At 33.7% G+C, this 15,973-nt stretch overlaps 1 protein-coding gene across 1 annotated transcript; it reads right to left on the bottom strand.

Annotated features, from left to right (window-relative positions):
- Positions 1-2,912: 2,912 nt before the first annotated feature.
- On the bottom strand, positions 2,913-4,209 carry LOC131074414 (CBL-interacting serine/threonine-protein kinase 20-like). Its single transcript, XM_058011042.2, has 2 exons — positions 3,912-4,209; positions 2,913-3,703 (listed from the first exon to the last, which is right to left on the bottom strand). Exons 1-2 carry the CDS (start codon positions 4,207-4,209, stop codon positions 2,913-2,915), a joined length of 1,089 nt encoding a protein of 362 aa, XP_057867025.2.
- Positions 4,210-15,973: the final 11,764 nt, after the last annotated feature.

The following is a 15,973-nucleotide window of genomic DNA, read 5'->3' on the forward strand; positions in this document are numbered from 1 at the left end:
CAATAGTTATCAAATTAATGATATTCAAAATTCTATGAGGATTTTTTATGGTTAGAAGGGAAAAATAATAATCAATGGTGGTTATGAATTAGTGTTGTTACTTGAACAAATAGATGTCACTTAAGATTGAAAGATTTAATAGTGTAACAAGTGTCTCTTACAATCAAGTGGATAATTAAGGATATTTCTATTAATGAGCCCTAGAAAATTTTAATAAAAAATAATATTAAATTTGTTGTTCCTAAAAATACCAAGCTAAAAAATGCATTTTGCATGGAATTTTATTGTTATTTTTCCAATTCTTGTTGTGGTTCTAATATGTTCAAAAGTATATGAAAAGAGTTGAAAACTATATGAAGTCTCATCAATTGTCTCAATGCATAAGAGAAAATTTTGAGATCTATATGGTGGAATTTGATTTATAATAACAATAACAAGTTACTTGTCTTGATCAAAGATTGCTCGATTAATGGTTGGAATAGTTAAGAATTTTCTAGATATAAATTATCTTAAAAGTTGGAATGAGATAAAGAAAAAATTCAATATTCCTCAATCTAAAAGAATAATTACATCAATAATGAAAAAATCCTATCTTAATATGTAATTCCATCTAATGCTTAAATTTAATACAAATTTGTATGAGAATTTCAGTGGATCATTGGTTCTTCTTTCTTATAGACTAGCCCTAAAAAATATTAATAGAATGCTAACTAATTCCCAATAAATGCTATATCATCTTAATAGTTGTTGAAACGTGCACCTTAGTTAGATCTTCCATGGTCTAAGGTTCTTAAAGATTGATCAAAATTTATTAATTCAAAGAAAAATTGTTTCAAATGGTCTTTTAATTGGTATGCAATGCTTTAGTTCTAATCCTATGAAAACCTTCCCATTAGCACTTTTATGAAAGTTTAATGAAAATTGGAATATGTAATATGCTCGATGCTGATCTATTTTTTCACTTTCATGGAAGTTCAATGAAAATTGGAATATGTAATATGCTCGATGCTGATCTATTTTTTCACTTTCATGGAAGTTCAATGAAAATTGGAATATGTAATATGCTTGATGCTGATCTATTTTTAATTATTCAAATAGTATGATATCCCTTTTACTTATTACTTAGGTAACATGTGGTAAAGTTAGCATTATTCTCAGTCTCTCTATTATTTTTAACTTCCTAAATATAAAGTAATTTGCTTATTCAAAAACACACACAAAGATTTAGCTGCTCAAATCTTAAAAAGAGGTATTTCATTGGTTTATAGGGTAATTTACACATAATCTAAAATTTCATAATTTATGCTTTAAAGTATTGTTTGGTCACTTTTTTAGACCTTCATTGGTTTACAAGGTAATCGACACATAGTCTAGAAATTCATTATTTATACTTTAAAGTATTGTTTGGTCACTTTTTTAGATCCATATTTGTGTTTATATCCTTTATAGAAATTAAAGGAAACCTATTGAAACCTTTTCTCATTTAAAGTAAACAAATAACTAAAATAGAATCTAGTAGACAACATTATATTCAATTGTGTAAACAACCCATAACATTGAATGAAAAAACATTTCACACCCAACCCAACCCTTGTACAAAACAAAACTTCTACCCTAAAAACATTTAAGGTCTTAATTAATTTAATATTAAAGAAAAAAGACCTAATTAACAAGTACACAATATCATTCTCCTTAAAAAAAAAAGTATCACCAACAATCATTAAGATTCATCCCCAACAATGACCAAAAAATTATCCTTCCTTTTTATGCTTAAGTGCATCACCACAATTTATTTTAGTTTTCCAACATTTAAATTGAGAAATGGTAAAAAATTAGGTAAAATCCAACTTGCTGGTTGTAGCAAAAATATCTAATTTAAAATCCTACAAAATTGAGGAATTGAATGTATGAAAACTTTAAAGGAACATTTTTTTATAAAATAAAAAATTGGCTTAGAGAGAAAGCACAAACCTTTACAAAAAGACACTAAAAGAGAATTTTCATCAATTTTGATAAACTTGCCAACAACTAATTATTTAATAAGACATAAATCCTAAAAGCCAAAGGTACATGCTCAACATTCTCACCCACAAATGGTCATTTTAGATGGGAGTATAGGAATTGTGGTAGGATTAAAGAAAATATATAAAAAGAAAAATTTTAAAAAAACTCTAAAAATCTAGGGTCATTCTCTTATCTACATTTAATCCTAGGTAGTATATAGTGGACTCAAAAAAATCATTCTGCAATGAAAATAAAAGGTGATTTTGGCACCTTATTATATAATCAAAAGTTAGATCTTTTAGAGATAATTTAAAAAAAAAATGGAATGAGAAATTATGGGACAAAATTGGAGAAGAAAAGACTTGGAGATGCCAAAACCATAATTCTATTTTATTAAATTGAAAGGACAATTAAAGAAAAGTTTGAAGATATTCAAATTCAATTAAAATTAAATATAAAATGCTATTTCTAAACATAAAGGATCCTACAAATGAAAATCATTTGACAATGAATTCCTTGTAAATCATTCCCCTAAGATTTTGACTTATTAGAACTATCCTTTTAAGAAAAGGCCTTCACAACAAGCAACAAAATCTCTTCGTCCTTTCTCCTCTTTATAGTAGGCAATATATCATCAAAATCTTTTGTAACACTAAAACTCTCCTCCCTTTCATTTGTCCTCTCCATTGTAGGTCATATTATCAAAACCCTTGGCAATATTGAAACTCCCCTGACTTTCATTTCCCCTCTTCATAGTCAATGATATGTCATCAAAACCCTTTCTAACACTAAAACTTTCCTCCCCCTCTCCATAAGAAGTGATATATCATCAAAACCCTTTCTAACACTGAAACTCTCCTCCCTTTCATTTCACCTCTCCATAATCAATTATATATCAACAAATCACTTTATAACACTAATGACATATCATCAAAACCCCGTGTAACACTTAAAATCTTGTCATTCTCATCCTCCTCAATACTATCAATACTATCCAAACCCTGTGTAACACTTAAAATCTTGTCATTCTCATCCTTCTCAATACTATCCAAACCCTGTGTAACACTTAAAATCTTGTCATTCTCATCCTTCTCAATACTATCCAAGTTCTCAGTATCCTTAGAAGGTGAAAACTTAGTAGCAAACAAGTACTCAACATCCCCATCCTCATCAATATTTTCCCTTAAATTTAAGCTTTCTTTGAACCATTCGAACTCCATTAGCCCTTCAATAGTAATCCTCTTTCGAGGTTCAGGCTCAAGAATCTTATGTAAGATAACCCGCACTTCTTTGCTAAGCCAATCAGGACAACTAAAATCAGCCGCCATGATTTGTCTCAAAAGCTGTGGTTTATTAGCATTCTCAAATGGAAGAACTCCCGTCAAAATAGTGTACAAAAGAATACCACATGCCCATATATCTGTCTTTACACTATCATAACCTCCGTTGTAAAACATCTCTGGTGCAACGTAGGAAAGAGTTCCACACATTGTCTTCTGTAATACTTTTCTCCTCATTTCTTCTTTTGTCTTTAACGTACATAGACCAAAGTCAGAGACCTTTAGATCGCCATTACTGTCTATTAACAGATTGTCTGTTTTCAGATCTCTGTGACAGACTCCCTTCTTGTGACAATATTGCAATGCGCAGATCAGCTGCTGGAAATATAATCTTGCTTGTTTCTCTTCAAGCTTTCCACCTTTAAATTTAAGAGGGCAAATATTAAAAGAAAGAATATCTATTTTTTACTTTCTTCCAATTAAATTATAAATTATATGTGTTTATCATTGTTATTGTTAAAAAATCGTATTATTCTTTCTTTTCTTTGTTAAAAAATAGTATTATTTTTTGTTTTCTTTTTGAATTTGATCGTGTGAGAGTATTGCTAATATGGACATTCAATTTACCTTGAGCAAGGAGGAGATCAGTCAATGTACCCCCTGGTACATACTCCATTACCAGGTAGACGCAATTCTCAGTGGAGATAATGTCATGCAAAAGCACTACGTTTGGATGGTTTAGACATCGCATGGCTCTGATTTCTTTCTCTATGCGCTTGGGTATTCCTTTTTTCTTTTTCAGCAAGCATTTTATTGCAAAGATTTTATCAGTTTTGGAATCTCTTGCCATGTATACTTTGGCATACACACCTTTCCCTATGAGTTTTTCTATTTCATAATCTCCTATCACAGTTGGCACTTCCATCGCTACAATTTTCCCAATGCTGATAAAGTGGTCATCTAATGAAGCAACCATCATATTAAATATGCGTCTTCATTGACTGAAGAGTTGTCACTGTGCACCCAATGCCGATTGGTCAAAGTCCTATGGATTATATTCTCAAAAATCAAAAGGATTTTTTTTTATCATTAACTTACATTTTTAAATATGTGTTTTAGAGATGCCAATCAAATTTTATACTTTAATTCATATTATTGATTTAGTGAGCTTAAATTAATTGATTAATTATAGGGGCAGGTTTCTGATCATTTTGGTGTGGACTTAAAATGCTTTACAGTTGAGACTTTAGAGATGCCAATTCAATTTTGTATTGTAATTCATATTTGATTATAGGGGCAGGTCTCTAATCATTTTGAGGTGGACATAATATTTTTCTACACAAAGGTGTCCCTCATGGGAGTTGAACTTGGGTCTCCACATTGAGAACTCAATGCTTTAACCAACTAAGCTCAACCCCTTGGACTTTCATTATGTTTTACAAAAATGCATGTCTTTTTTTTTACCTATTTACTTTTTCCTAATAATTAAATAATTATTATAGGTAAATAATACTACAAATAATTAATTTTTTATTTGTTTCTTAAATTTTAAGTTTCAAAAATTAATATTGCTAAAAAATAATTAAAACGTTTTTCAATTTAAAGTTTTATAAATAATTTTATTATTAATATATTATTCATAATCGATCATTATTAAAAAAATAATTTTATTTTTTTCTTAATTTAAATTTAGTAAAAATATTTTTAGATAATAATTTTTTTGTTTTTATTTTATATTGCATATAAGGAGTTAACTGATACAAAAAACAGTCATTACCAGTATCTTACTGACTACAGCTGAGTTTACATATGGATCGCTGATCCAGAAAAACTATAGAAGTCTATAGACAAAACTATACAAGACTATGAATATATCTGTAGTATGTAATATCCAGATCACATGGGTGAGGTAATGAAATGGAGAAGCCAGATCACATCTGCTCATGGTCCTGAAATGCCTCCGTCTAGGTCATCCACCCCAGAGGGCCTTCCATCCACACAGCCTGCATACCATCAAGTAATTGACTAAGCATCTGAATGTGTTCCTTCACTGGGTCTTTGGTTTTCCCAATCTCTAACCCAAGGCTCTCTAATGCTAAATCAATAGACTGGTGTTCCCCTATGGCCTGCCTCAACTTGTACCCATTCTCCAACTCATGTACAAACATCTTGGCTTGTCATCTTATAGGAATCTAAGGAATTTGTTTTTCTCAATGTTCATTGTAACAGATACCTGCAAAAAAATGCGATGAAGATTGAGTCCACAAAATGACTTAGTTAGGGCCCTAGCTTTGCCTTGGAACTTATCTTCATTTCTAATTTTTCATATATACAATTAAATTTTAGTGGATAGAATATGCCAAAATAGGTTAGTATCCTTTTTCAAGCCTTTAATGTACCTAGTGAGAACTTCTAGAATAAGAATTTGATTAGGAATAGAGATACCAAACAACAACCACATTTGTCTAGCAATATTACACTCAAAGAAAATGTGCCTAACAAACTCAGGTACTCTGCACACGTTGTAGACATCACTAATGTTATAATCTTTTTGGAATGGAAGCCTATTAATAATCATTAGCCATTTGAAACATTTTTTCTTGGGTGTAATAGGGCTGCTCTATAGTCGTGAGAATATCTTCTGCCAGTGTTTCAGAGAGAGGTCTGCATACCACAAAGTGTTAGCATACATTATAATAGATTCATCATATTATTATTCCACATAAGATCAGTACATCTTTCATTAATAATCTTGCAGCTTTTAGGCAAATGCAGATCTGTATAGGCATGTTTCACCATATTGTAGGTTCTCTTGTGGGGATTCTGCAGATCATATCTAACTCTGAGGGTATCCCAGTTAATAAGCCTATCATTCTCAATAATGTATTTAAAGAAACAAATGCCTCTAATGGCCCAAGATTTAATAGACCACCCTTGAGTGAGCGCGAGAGGTTTAGAGGAATGGAGAAGGTTCCACCAGATAGACCTTTCCCCATGGATGTGGTCATTGTTGTTGGCCCTACTATTAGTGATGAAAGGTCTAATGCTTTCCCAAGCATTCCAAATAGACTTAAAGACACTTGAATCTTGCATTGAGACTGCAAATCCTCGAGCCACTAGGTCACAAAAGGGTAGAGATTTCTAGGATTTTGCCTTCTTAGGAACAACTCTCATGATGTTGTTTCTTACCAGAATTTTCCATGGTTCACTGCCATCAAAAGCCTGGAAGATCCATTTTGCAACAAGAGCAACCCCTTGTATTCTCAGGTCTTTTAACCTGAGCCCTCCCAGTCTCTTCTCTATGTGGCACCACCCCCACTTAACAGAGTGTCTCTTTTTATTTCCTTTCCTATCAGACCATAGGAAGTTCCTTATAGATTTTTGTATTTCTAGGATTTGATAGTTGGATAACATCCAAATAGAGGAATAGTAAATGATGTATGAGGATAGAATTTTTTGACAAACTTGCACTCTACCAACAAGCGATAGATACCTATTATTCCATTTATTGAGCTTCTTGTCAATTTTGCCTCTAACCCATATCCACATCTTTTTGAAAGAGGGGGAGATGGCGAAGGGTATCCCCAAGTATCTGGCAATCTTGTTAGGCCCCCCCATTGGATTCCAAACTGGTGTAACCATCCCAAAGGCTCCTCCTTCCACCCAAGTAGGGTGGATTTAGCCGGAAAGATTTTTACCCCTGAAATCGCACCTAAGAACTTAATTTTGCACTCCAGGGCTTCCATGTTTTGCTTGGTAAGTTCAACAAAAAGTGTAGTGTCATCAACAAATTGGGTATTAATCAGTTTAGACCCATTAGGAAGCATAACACCTCCTATTTTAGGGGATATGGTATAGTCTTTTAAGATATAGTACAGGGCATCAGAAGATATAACAAATAGCACAGGGGCAAGAGGGAAACCCTGCCTAATAAACCTATCGAGCATAATAACCTAAGTGAGAGATGCATTAATTTCTACCTGTGCATACACATCTTTAAGGAGAATCTTCACCTATTTGCAGAATTCCACAAGAAATCCAAAGGCTTCTAGCATTATCCAAATAAACTCCCATTCAACCCTGTCATAGGCCTTCTCAAAATCCAAAAGAAACATGGCCACATTCTACCCTGATACATTTGCCCAGTCCATCACCTCCCAACTAGTAATTACATTTTCCAATATGAATCTTCCCTTTATGAACCTTGTTTGAGTGGGACATATGAATCTGGGCAACACATTCTCTAACCTGAGTGCAAGAGCCTTGGCCAAAATTTTATAGGACACATTTAGGAGAGTAATGGATCTCCAATTTTTTATGAGTTATTTGTCCCCTTCTTTGGGTAATAGCTTAATAGTCCCTTTATTGATAACTTCTCCTAGAGAACTACTCTCATAGGCCTTAGAATATAGTTCATGGAGGTCTTGCCAAATCCACTGCTCATTAACTTTATAAAACTCAACAGGTAGTCCATCCGGGCCTGGAGTCGTGTCATTGTTCAGGTTTCTAATGGCATTTTTTAGCTCACCCACTGAGATATTTTTCCTCAATGCTTATGAGTCCTCCACAATAATCCTATTGGGAATAATTTCTCTGCATTTCTCTCTAGCTTCTTGTGACTTAAGGGAATCTTCTGAGGATAAGAGTCCACTGTAGAAAAGGTAAAACACCTCTTTAATTTCTTCTATTTCCACTACCTCTTTGTTTTCTACCCATATCTTATCAATCTTTTCTCTAGATTATTTCTTCTTAAGAATATTGAAAAAGAATTTAGACCCTTTGGCACCAAATTGCATCCACTGACTTCAGGCCCTGATCATTGTACCTCTAATCTTAACCTGTTGATGTTTCCTCAAAACATCCCTCGCCTGAGCAACTTTTTCGGATAATTCCACTTTGATCCGGCTGTTTTGGATATCTACCTCTCATCGGTACATTTCATCGGTAATTTTTTTCTCCAACAATCTATAATATTTATCTTTTTTCTGCCTAATAGTCTACAGTAGGGTTTTCCAATTCTTAACATTTTGGTTCCATCCATTTACATGAGTTTTCAAATCTTTATTTCCTTTGTTGAGTAATCTAATAATTTTTATGGTGACCAACACACTCGGATCCTTGAGGAGATGGGTATTGAGGATGCATTTATCTCCTTCTTTCCTTTCCTTTGCAAGATTTTCTCTAAACCTAATTAGGGAAATCATAGGGTGATGGTCCAAGAGTGAAACCGACCATACTATCACAACATTACCCTGATTATCCAGTGTAAAGGAGAATTGATCTTTATCACATAAAACCTATCGAGTCTACAATAGATTCTATTTTTTCCTCTTTGGTAATTGCACCAAGTGAACCAAATTTCTTTTGCATCCTTCTTGTTCACAAGTAGGGGGTCAAAGAGTTTCCTTAAATTTTTCATTCTTTCCCAGTGAAATTTCTCTACTCCTTTCCATTCCATAGCTATACCACCACATTTATCCTCATGACTTTCAATCATGTTGAAGTTTCCCCCAATAACCCACGGAATATCAGAGAGGGAGGCAATCCAATCCCATAATTTGGTCTTGTCCCTATAGTCATTGGTAGCATAGACTGAGCACACGCCACTGACAATTTTGTTAATGTCCAGTGAGGCCCACACTGCTCTGTTACACAGTGAGCACCCTTGGTTAACAATGTTATCTTTCCATTTAGAGTTGATGAGAAGCCCACTCCCCCTCTTCCTTTATCATGGTTTGAACAAATCTTGAAAGAATCTTTCTAGATGAATTCTAGATTGACCTCCAAGGTAAATTTGACTGCTCTTAATTCTTGTAGCATCACAATATTTGCATCCTTGTGCTGGTTAACAAACTTCCTAACTATTTGTTTCCTGTCTGGTTACTCCAGACCTCTAATATTCTACGAGATGCACTTCATCACAACTAAGTGAGAGTTTGTTACTCTTAAACGGTCTTAAAACTATTAAAATAGTTTGGGAGATCTTTCTTTTCTTTAGTTTTCCTTCTATTGGTGGAACCCTTGTTCTTGGAGCCCAGTGGTCGACCTCTTCTTCTTCTGGGTAAAACCTTAGTGTTCTCACTATCAGCCATCCATTCTCCCTCTTCGCTGGTGTATTCATCATTTTGAGAGTCCTCCTTGAAATAAGGATCCTTATTGGGATTATGTTGACTAGGGGCCTCTACACTCTTAGAACAAGGTCCTAGGGTCTTATACTCAAAAGCTACATGCTTGTTAAGCTTGGTATCACTACTATTAGGATCAGCAACAATGACCTCAATCACATAGTTATCCTCAATTTCAACAAACTTCTTGGGGGGAAGGGATATGATCATTTCAGGAGTAGATTTTGTAAGAGAGGGGGCTCTTATCGCATTATCAGGGACACGGTTTAAGGCAAGCTCATAGGAAACATCCATATATGTAGAGTTCTTATGAGTATCCTTTAAGCTCAATGTTCCACTAGGGATCCCTCTCTTACCTAACTCACTGTTGACACCGTCCCTCTCTTCGAAATTCTTAGTAATGGATCTAACATGGGTGAAGGTTGCATTCGAGTTTGAGAGTCTCTTTTCTGGGGGGATTTCCTGCATGGCATCTTCCATAGGCAAGGCAAGGTTGTTCCCCCTAGATGATTTATCCTCTCTATGCTTAAAGTTATTAGGGTTAGTCACTCTAATTTTCTCCACAACCAATTGTTGAGCATTTTTCCTTCTCCCTTTCCTAGGGTTTTTTCCAACCATTTGAAAACCATCCTGTTGATCTTCACCCATCTGTTTCAGGGCTTCCAAAATTATAGAATGGGAAGCGAGGGCATCATTGGAGTTCCCAATATTTGCATTTTTGTCAGAATCAGGAGACATATTAATCTCTCCATTCATAGCTCTATTAATCTTTTTACTTTAAAGGGAGTTAAGTTTATCCATGAGCGGAACTTGGTTTCTGCGGACTAGTGGAGGGTCGTTAGCACCATTACAAGCCTTCTCCATTTCTTTATGTCGATTAACAATGGGGCAACTTTTCCGAATATGTCCCTCTTTTATGCGAAGGAAGCATGAATTAATTCCTCCAAGAATTTCAATGGGGCAAGACATAGTTTCATCCCCTAAATCGATGTTTAATGAATTGGGTAGGTCACGGCCAGTGTTAATCGAAACCAGAACCCTTGCATTCAAGTGAGGAATAGGGGAGGCTGAATTATCGAATCGAATAGTCTTGCCAATAGGATCAAGCATTTGGGGTATGAATCTCCACAGCAGCAAAGGGACATTCTTAACCAGAAGCCACCTAGGGCATGAAAGTACCAAAATTTCCTCATTGACCACTTCAAGAGACCACCCTAGGGTACAGAAGGTACATTTACCCACCATCTAGTATTGTTTGCTAATAACTTCCATTTGTACCTTATGATCCTTGAAAAAACTATGAATAATCCTTTTTGAACTAATCTACAAAATGAAGCATGATAACCTAATTTGATATTCCACACATTTCTAAACTAGTCATCAAGAAATTTTCATGCCGCACATTTATTGACATCAACAACAGCAAAGAAAATAGCACTATCTTTTAATCTATTCTTTTCAAGAGAAAATTCATTACACATTAACTCATTAGGAATGATGGAGATGGCGCCCAAGATAGAGTTAGGGTCCTTACCTTCTTCACGGGGGCCGCCATTATCTAGAGTCACAAACCTAGCACCCCCTACGATGACATTGAAAGGATGATCAACAACTTCTTTAAATGTTTTCTTTTTTACATCTTCAGCTCCCAATCTATCATTCATTTTGGACATGCCTTCGGATGAGCCCTCCATAAATGCACATTAACTCACACACTTAAAGAGGAGCGTAGGGGATGATGGGGAAGGACAATCGAAAAAAGATGACTAAAAAAAATAAGAGAAACTTACCAAGAGGCAATAGAAACTTACCTACATGGAGGAGGTTGCCTCCTCTCCCTCACCTCAGTGGCTATGACCCTTGTAGCCTCGTGACATAGATGTAGGCATAGTTGCAGAGCCCTCCTTCAATATTTAAAAAAAATATTTCATAATAATTATTAATAATAAAAAATTTAATTACAAAGAATAAGGATAAATTAAAAAAATTTCCAATTTTAAGTTTTAAAAATAAATTTAGGAATAATAAATTCTTCATAATTATATTTAGTAAAAATATTTTTAGATAATAATTATTAAAAAAAAAATTAATTACAAGTAATAAGAGTAAATTAAAAAAAAAATCAATTTTAAGTTTCAAAAATAAATATAATAATAAAAAATTATTTATACTTAATAATTAATAAAAATTAAGTTATTTTTCAAGATTTTTAAACCAATAATAAAAATAAAGTAATAAGCAATCAGTCATTATAAAAAAATAAAATTAAAAATTTCAATAATAAATAATAAGAAGAAATCGATAAATTATTAATTAAAATTTAACTTGTAAAACCTTGTAATCAACTATTTGTGAGTGTGATTCTCACCATGATTTTTGCCTTAAGGTTTTCCACGTATATATAGTGTTCTCTTATGAATTATGTTTTACGATTTCATGTTTCATAATTGTAGAGATAAGATAATTGTGGTTGAAGTTTAAGAGATTAAAAATAATATTGTTTAAGGTTCAAACTAATTCACCCCCCTCTCCCTCATGTGTTGTGTTCAACAATCCAATATTTAAGGGATGAATCATTTTGACTTGTTTGTGTGTAACCATAGCTACTTTAGTGGACTACAATTTTCAAGATCTATAGGGTTGCCAATTGGCAAGAAATTTTGTACAAATAAAGTTGGGTCAAGTACTACAACAATCCAAGAGAGGACAATATGGACTCTATGAGCTAATTATGGCGTGACATATATCAGTTATATTCTTGCACTTGTCCAAATCCTTATATGGTAGCGCAAGCCATAGGTTGAACTTCTTCAAAAATTTAAATCTGAGTGAATTGTGTATATATATATATATATTTTTTTTCTTTTTATTTAAAAAAAACTACTTTAGGGTTTCATAATATCAATAGGTGGTACTACTTGACCATCAAAATAGCTACAAACCAAACATGATTATATAGGTGATAGTAACCTTTAAGCATTTCAAAGAAGGCCTCATACAATGCATGCAAAAGTTTGAAGTTTAAACTAAAGGTCTTATTTTCATTGTTGTTTTGATCTTCTTTATGTGCCCTCTCATCCTAAGCTTAGACTTAAAACTACTAGTAAAGTGTGAACACTAAATAACAACATATGTAACTACACTAACTACAAAATGTATGTAATTAGTAGAAGCTTAATCCTCATTCAGCCCATGGACATGAAAGATCATCTCGACCTCTTCTTCATCTCTAGAACAACCACCCATTGTTTATATATACCTCCCAAATAACTCCCCAGGAGGTTGATGACCTATCCTGGCTTATGCTGGTTGCTAGTTGTTCTAATGGAGATCTGTAATATAATTCAGCACAAATTGTCATATAATAACAATTTTCCCGAGCCAATCAAAAACAAGAATAATATTTTGCAACACATTAAATATTTATTGAAATACATATTAGGGTAAACAAATTTCGGTGTGAGAAGAATCCAAACATGAGACAAATTTGGTGGGCATGATTTCAAAAATATAATCCTTATTTTTAATTTAATTTATTTTTTTAAACAATAGAGCCTCAATTATATTTGTATTTTTTTCATATTAGTTATGATATTTTTAAATTTGTATTTAATACTAAGGTTAGGGATTGGGTTTAACTAGATTGACATTTCAAATAGGGTTAGGGTGTTTAATATATGTATTTTTTTAATTAAAATTAAATCGCAAGTTATAAATGGTTACTATTTACTTATGTTTATAATTAGAGCTTAATTAGAGTAAAGGTTCAATAATTACAAGTTATTGTTGGTGTTAAGATTCAATTAGGGTTTATATTTATTTAATGTTAAACTTCAAATAGAGTTAATATTTAAATGACCATGCTTGTACATAAACAATCCAACTAAAGGGGTTCTTAAGTTTTGATTTTTTTATTATGTTGAAGCAGGAAGGAGGTCTGACTAATTTGTATTGTTGTTGATAGTGTTGGGAGAACTGAAGCAGGACTAAGAATCGATAATTTTTTTATATTTAATCTAAGTTAAATTTCAGTAAATATATAGACAACGCCGTAACATAGAGTAAAAGAAATTTTATATATATATATATATATATTGTCATATATTTGCTAATTTTCCAATAGGCAATCCCTTGGCGGGGTTAACCCGCCACTGGGAAATTGTCTCACGCTATCGACAGGGAGACTAGATGGCGTCAGAAAAAAATAACTGGCGATGGCATTTAAAAAAGATTGCCCAATCATATCTATGCTTTCTAAAGTGCTACGACAGTTGTTGGAGTTGTGCTGGAAATGGTTGTCGCTCCACACATACCTCACTAGTGGTGAACACATGCCTTGCATATCATTCAGCATGGCACATCTAATACTCTGTATAGTAGCCTTGGATTTTCTAGCCCAAACACTTGGCCTTCAGATCAGTGCTTTGTCTTCTGCAAGGGTGAGTTTGCAGCTCTGAGTTTTTCATTAAGGTCTTTTTAACAATCAATTTTACGTGGTTTTGAAATTACTTTTGTGGGTAGATGAATTTATGTTAGATCTATGTTACAAGGGAAAATGGACAATTTGGAGAGACACCCATGTGAAGAATTGCAATACAGACCATGTAAATAAGATAAGTTCGCTCCAAAGTTTGATGGGCTTCACTTTATTGAAATTCTCGTTACTGCTCTAGGGTTTCAACTGGATCTTCTACTTTTTTGGTTTCATGGAAACTGTTGTGGGATTTGGATTTGGTTTTGATAGCATGTGTGGATGATAAATTTAGGGGACTTATTTCTATCTCCCATTTGATACAAGAAAAAAAAACATGGCACCATTTCCTTTAGCCATGATCAGTAACAAATACAGAACTGGACACACATTATAAAAAGCCTCAAAAACATTGAATGAAAATAATATTACTACTCAAATTCATCACCAGCTCGTATACCTCTGACCTTCTATTATTCCTAGATCACTTGTCAAATCCTAAAAAGGAAAACTACACCAAACCAACAAAACTTCCACTGAAACCCAAAGACCGGTTAGCTACTAACACCACAATAGCTACCCCACCACAATAGCTACCCTGACAATTAATTACATACCAAAATTCAACATAATTTAAAGATAGGAAACTGGCAGAAGACTGGGGGGCCCTACCATAAAGAGGATGGTTACAACATCTTCTGCCCTTGTAATTTATTTTTGAACCTCATGGACTAGAAGAATCAAATTTGGTAAACTTCATATTGAATTTCATTGCAACCAGTATGAGGGGTCGAGGCCTTCCAGTAGTCCTCTCTTCAAAGTATTCACTTGGGATTTCTTGGCATAATCTGGGTCACCACAAAAAAATTCAACCCATGCACTTCCAAGGTCATAATTCTAGTGTCGAATGCCATCATCCGGTTTGGTAGGAAAAGCTAGGTGAAGTTTTTGGCATGGAGCTGACCAAATAATTGCTGCTAATACCACCCACATACCTAGAACTTTATCATTGTTCCAATCCTTCTTTGTAAAACAACTCTCAGATTGAGTTAGGTTCTCACCTTTGACCAAACTCTTGATGACATTCTTCAAGTATTTTCTCTTATGTTGCTCACACTCCCATATTTCACTAGCCCTCTCCATCCAATCAGAATTACTAGCAAGTTCTTCCAATGTGTACTTTAAATCAATATCTATCTCTTGAGGTGGATTTTATCCTTGTTGGTTGTGTCTCATTGTAGCTGCACTTCATTCTCAACAATTCTTTGTTGTACTACACTCTTCAAGTCATTTGCACTTTTGGTTTCAAAGGATACCTTCAACTCACTTGTTGGCTCGTGTAGAATTTTGTTTTTCTCTTCAAACCATCACAAACTTCTTTGATACCAAAACAGATGAAGATAAGCCTACGATCCTGCAAGTTAGCCTAAAGGAAACATATACTCTGCCACACACATCAACTCCAACAAAACACTCTATTCTTACAATCATACTTGAGACTATAAACAACAACAAGACAAGATGCAAAAATTAAATGTGGAAGAAAACATGTTTAGGTTACACCAAGTAGAGGGTAAGCCATTGCTTCCTTTATTTATGATAAAAAAAAAAAGATACAACATTGAATGCACAATATAGCACACCTCAAAATTGTTGAAAGAAAACAACACTCAACACCATCACTAACTCTAATACCTCTGACCTTCTAACATTCCTAGATCTCTTGTCACACTCTAAAAAGAAAAAAAACACCAAACCAACAAAATTCCTAACGAAACCCACAGGCTGGGTAGCTATGAATGAAAAATCCCCCCAAAAAAGACCAACAACTATCACAACAAGCTATTACAAACCAAAATTCAACACGATTAGAAGATAGGAAACTAGTGGGAGAGTGGGGGACCCAACCATAAAGAGGATGGTTACATCAATTACAAAATTGTAGATGATATTATTCTATGTATGTTTATGTGAAATCTTATAACAAAGATCGCAATTGACCCCTAATTAGCAGTGTAAGCCTTTAAATTCTTTATGACTTGTAGAATAACATCTAACTATCTGCTTAGAGAATATTTTTTTGCACAGAAAGG

The sequence above is a fragment of the Cryptomeria japonica genome, chromosome 3 (assembly GCF_030272615.1).
Source record: "Cryptomeria japonica chromosome 3, Sugi_1.0, whole genome shotgun sequence".
NCBI lineage: Eukaryota > Viridiplantae > Streptophyta > Pinopsida > Cupressales > Cupressaceae > Cryptomeria > Cryptomeria japonica.

Bases quoted from the DNA above. Each gene is read 5' to 3' on its own strand.
- LOC131074414 (XM_058011042.2), bottom strand. From the start codon at position 4,209: ATGGAAGTGCCAACTGTGATAGGAGATTATGAAATAGAAAAACTCATA. The intron at 3,704-3,911 runs GTAAATTGAATG...TTAAATTTAAAG, and splicing joins TGATCTCCTCCTTGCTCAAG to GTGGAAAGCTTGAAGAGAAA.